Source organism: Panthera tigris, chromosome A2 (genome assembly GCF_018350195.1).
Source record: "Panthera tigris isolate Pti1 chromosome A2, P.tigris_Pti1_mat1.1, whole genome shotgun sequence".
Lineage (NCBI taxonomy): Eukaryota > Metazoa > Chordata > Mammalia > Carnivora > Felidae > Panthera > Panthera tigris.
The window spans coordinates 10963876-10965927 of NC_056661.1; the positions used below are offsets into that span (position 1 = coordinate 10963876).

The window sequence follows — 2052 nt, forward strand, 5'->3', positions numbered from 1 at the left end:
TTACATGAGGTCTGTGTTCCAATGCCACCTGTGTACAGAATTTGCCTAAATGCCATTAAAATAAAATGCCCTATTTGCTCTCTGCTTTATCCCTGTTTTCCATTTCTTCACAAAACACCTCACCATCAAAAAGGTGAGATAATCAAAAGATAATTGTATCAGAAAGATAGTTGTATAATTATCTTCTTTGCTTACATATTTTTTCTCCATCGCTCTAGTGATTTTTTTTCTTCAGCACTCTATACTCATTGCCTAGATAGTGCCTGAAACCTGGTCAGCACTCAATTTAATTCCTGAATACTTGAAGCATTTCTCAGGAAAAGTATAAAATACATGATTTCTTAGGAAAGAAGCTGATTGACAATAAAAATATATCAGATGTGGCAGCGATGATTCCCTAAAGGGGACCATATCCGTACACAACATATTAAAAGGAATTTCTGGACTGCAAAATAAAAAAACAGTAGCATTTCAATTTTGTGAGTAATACAAATTTGTGTTATTTTATTTCCCTCTTTCCCAGAAGTCACCTCCACCACATGGACCCAAGCAATGAAACACAAATTTCAAAGTTTCTTCTTCTGGGATTTTCAGAGGAACCAGGACTGCAGCTCCTCATATTTGGGCTTTTCCTCTCCATGTACCTGATCACTGTGTTTGGGAACCTGCTCATCATCTTGGCCATCAGCACAAACCCCAACCTCCACACGCCCATGTACTTCTTCCTGGCCAACCTGTCCTTTGTAGACATCTGCTTCACGTCCACCACCATCCCGAAGATGCTGGTGAACATCCGGACGCAGAGCAAAGTCATAACCTATGCAGGCTGTATCACACAGATTTATTTTTTCATACTCTTTGCTGTGATGGATGTCTTTCTCCTGAGTGTGATGGCCTATGACCGGTTTGTGGCCATCTGTCACCCCCTGCACTACACGATCATCATGAACCCCCGGCTCTGTGGGCTGCTGGTTCTGGTGTCCTGGATCATGTGTGTCCTGAATTCCCTGTTACAAACTTTAATGATGTTGCGGCTGTCCTTCTGTACACACTTGCATATCCCCCACTTTTTCTGTGAACTTAATCAGATGCTCCAACTGGCCTGTTCTGATACCTTTCTTAATAACGTGGTGATGTATCTTGCAGCTGTCTTGTTGGCTGGTGGTCCCTTCATTGGGATCCTTTACTCTTACTGTAAGATAGTTTCCTCCATACATGGGATCTCATCAGCTCAGGGAAAGTGTAAAGCATTTTCCACCTGTGCATCTCATCTATCGGTTGTCTCCTTATTTTATTGTACGATGCTCGGCGTGTACCTGAGCTCTGCTGCTACCCACAGCTCACGGTCAAGTGCCACAGCCTCGGTGATGTACACGGTGGTCACGCCCATGCTGAACCCCTTCATCTACAGCCTGAGGAACAAAGACATGAAAAGGGCTCTGAAAGCATTCTTTGGGAAGGAGACCCTTCCATGGCCAATCGTCATAAGATTGAAGAAGTGCCTCTGATTGCAGGGGTCAAAGCCTCTGGGTCAGAGACTGTGGTCTTTATTCAGACTGTAGATGTAGTATTGCTCTTTCCGTTTATTTCCTCGTCCTCAACTTCCATATGCCATGTATGTAAGTCACTCTATGAAGCTCTGCTCTCTCTGATATCCTACAGAATTTTTCCCTTGTATTTCCCACTTTCTGAATTTTATTTGCAACCATGGATCTGAAATATTTGGAAATGTTCATTTACCTTGAGGCAACATAGACGTTTTTAAAAAATAATCTTTCTCAAACGACTGCGTCACACCAAATCATTTTTCTTTCATACGTGTTTTTTTAATGCCACGATTACCACCGGTTAGCTCTCTGTATGTCTTAGGATTGGCGGGCGGAATTGGGTGGGTGATGGGCTAAATGGGCAATGGGCATTAGGGAGGGCACGTGTTGGCGTGAGCACTGGGTGTTGTATGTAAGTGATGAATCACTAAATTCTACTCCTGACACCAACACTACACTACATGTTCACGAACTAGAATTTGAATAAAAACTTGAAACAGACAAA

The 2052-nt window shown here is 42.5% G+C and overlaps 1 protein-coding gene across 1 annotated transcript; it reads left to right on the forward strand.

The window, feature by feature from the left end:
* The first annotated feature begins 539 nt into the window (after nt 1-539).
* On the forward strand, nt 540-1508 carry LOC122236018 (olfactory receptor 7A17-like). Its single transcript, XM_042976909.1, has one exon. It carries the CDS (start codon nt 540-542, stop codon nt 1506-1508), a length of 969 nt encoding a protein of 322 aa, XP_042832843.1.
* Nucleotides 1509-2052: the final 544 nt, after the last annotated feature.